At 37.1% G+C, this 2,200-nt stretch overlaps 1 protein-coding gene across 1 annotated transcript; it reads left to right on the forward strand.

Annotated features, from left to right (window-relative positions):
- The first annotated feature begins 1,230 nt into the window (after nt 1-1,230).
- Nucleotides 1,231-1,915, forward strand: LOC111365362 (40S ribosomal protein S15-like). The gene has a single exon (XM_022985853.1). The coding sequence runs from the start codon at nt 1,247-1,249 to the stop codon at nt 1,700-1,702; it is 456 nt and encodes a 151-aa protein (XP_022841621.1). The 5' UTR covers nt 1,231-1,246; the 3' UTR covers nt 1,703-1,915.
- Nucleotides 1,916-2,200: the final 285 nt, after the last annotated feature.

Raw genomic sequence — 2,200 nt, forward strand, 5'->3', positions numbered from 1 at the left:
AGGCTAGAAGTAGTCCCGTATAGAAATATTAGACCTGGAATCCCTTGCTACTCCCATGATGTGGACACTTCTGCAGCATATTTTTAAATCTATTCCAAACTTCATCGAAGTTCTCTGAATTGCCTTGACGAAAAACAAATATGTCATGCTTGAGCTTTGTAATCTTGGTGGACCTGTGCTAGGTCATTCCATGTAGTGATGCTGGTGATTGGTTACAAATCTAGCCATTCAATTGCCTTGTCGTCCAGTGTATGTGGGAACAACCTTAGTTTGATTGTATCGTCCGAGATTCCTTGATATCTCAAGTGTTGGCACGTCTCCAAAAAGTGAGAGACGTGCTATCTGGATTCTCTTCAGTTCTTCCGTAGACTTTGTGTCCGTTTTGAAACAGTTGTATCACGTTAGTCGTCAATTGGAAGTTAGACTGCCCAAACGGTGGATACATGATACTCGACTGGCTCTAAATTATCAGAAGGGTCATAAAATCTCCTACAAGCATATTGCCTTCATCCGCTGCCCCTCCTTCATTGGCTTAACAAATGGGATTGTTCTGTGTATTAGCCATTTGTTGCTGTGCTTCTCTATTTTCTCGCTACATTCAATGTGGAGTTCGTTCTATTTCTGGATCCACTGGGATCAGGTCTCCTTCAGCAGACCTTAACATGCAAATCTGCGAGAAAAATAAATAAGAGTGCTTAGATACTACAATGAAGCAAATAACAAAACAAAGCAAAATAAAAATAAAAAGAAATGAAATAATATAATAAAAAAACTACAAATATTAATCTTCGATTAGTGGCAATGTAAATAAAATTAAACGAATATTCAATCCCCGACAACGGTTGCCAAAAACTTGTTTACAAAATTATTCTTTCGATTTAAAACACCGCAAGCGTACGGTTTGTTAACAGAGAATGAGTTGTTCAAATTTATCTTACTTAGTCTTAACCGAAACCAATATATCCAAAGTGAATTTTTCTACCTAAGAAAACCCTATTTAGATTTAAAAAAAAAAAAAAAAAAACCCTAATTATAGACGTGATATTTGAATGAATTAAATATGCAAAACGATGTTCTTTATATGGATTAGAATGCAACGTGATGGTTGGAATGCAAAATTGATTGTATTCAATAAAAATTAAATGCACTAGGATCATGATTTTCCATGCAATGATCATCTTAAACCCTAGTTTCATAATATGACAACAAGATTTAATTAGTAAAGAATCCATCTCCTCAAACAGACATGGCGGATGTTGATCCAGAGACCGCGGCAGGACAGCCAAAGAAGAGAACGTTCAAGAAGTTCAGCTTCAGGGGTGTTGATCTTGATGCTCTCCTTGACATGTCCACTGATGAGCTTGTCAAGCTCTTCCATGCCCGAGCTCGCAGAAGGTTCCAGCGGGGTTTGAAGAGGAAGCCCATGGCTTTGATCAAGAAGCTGCGTAAGGCGAAACGTGAGGCCCCACCTGGTGAGAAGCCTGAAATTGTCAAAACTCACTTGCGAAACATGATCATCGTCCCTGAGATGATCGGGAGTGTCATTGGAGTGTACAATGGCAAGACCTTCAATACAGTTGAAATTAAACCTGAAATGATAAGTCACTATCTTGCTGAGTTCTCAATCTCATACAAGCCAGTCAAGCATGGCAGACCCGGCATTGGTGCCACCCACTCTTCAAGGTTCATTCCTCTGAAATGAGAAATCTACCATCATTTTAGAAATACAAGAGAGATTTTGTTCGTCAGGATCACCTATGTTATGTTACTTTCTTCGTACTCTTGTGCTCAATTAGTTCCTGTTTCATCTGTCGCCGTTTTCCATCGGACAGGAATGTTTAAACTGCCGTTATTTTGAATGTTTGATGACAAGTTGCTTAATTTGTTTGGAAAGAGATCTCTGTGTTCAATTGCATTTTCTTACTATTAAAAAAAAAAAAAAAAAAAAAAAAAAAAAAAAAAAAAAAAAAAAATCTATCCCACACTCTCTCTTGAGCAATATTGAACATATTCTCATTTACTACTAGCTTATATCTCTATGATAGATATGCATGTGGTTTTATGAACATTTAAAGATTCACGTAAAGTGGTATATCTCTATTCCCTATCAGACCCTATGATGATATACCTTGTCGAATTTATTTTACTTCTCCTCAGTGCAAGAAATAAATCATCACACATCACATAATTACGTGCATTT

This window comes from Olea europaea, chromosome 17, assembly GCF_002742605.1.
Source record: "Olea europaea var. sylvestris chromosome 17, O_europaea_v1, whole genome shotgun sequence".
NCBI lineage: Eukaryota > Viridiplantae > Streptophyta > Magnoliopsida > Lamiales > Oleaceae > Olea > Olea europaea.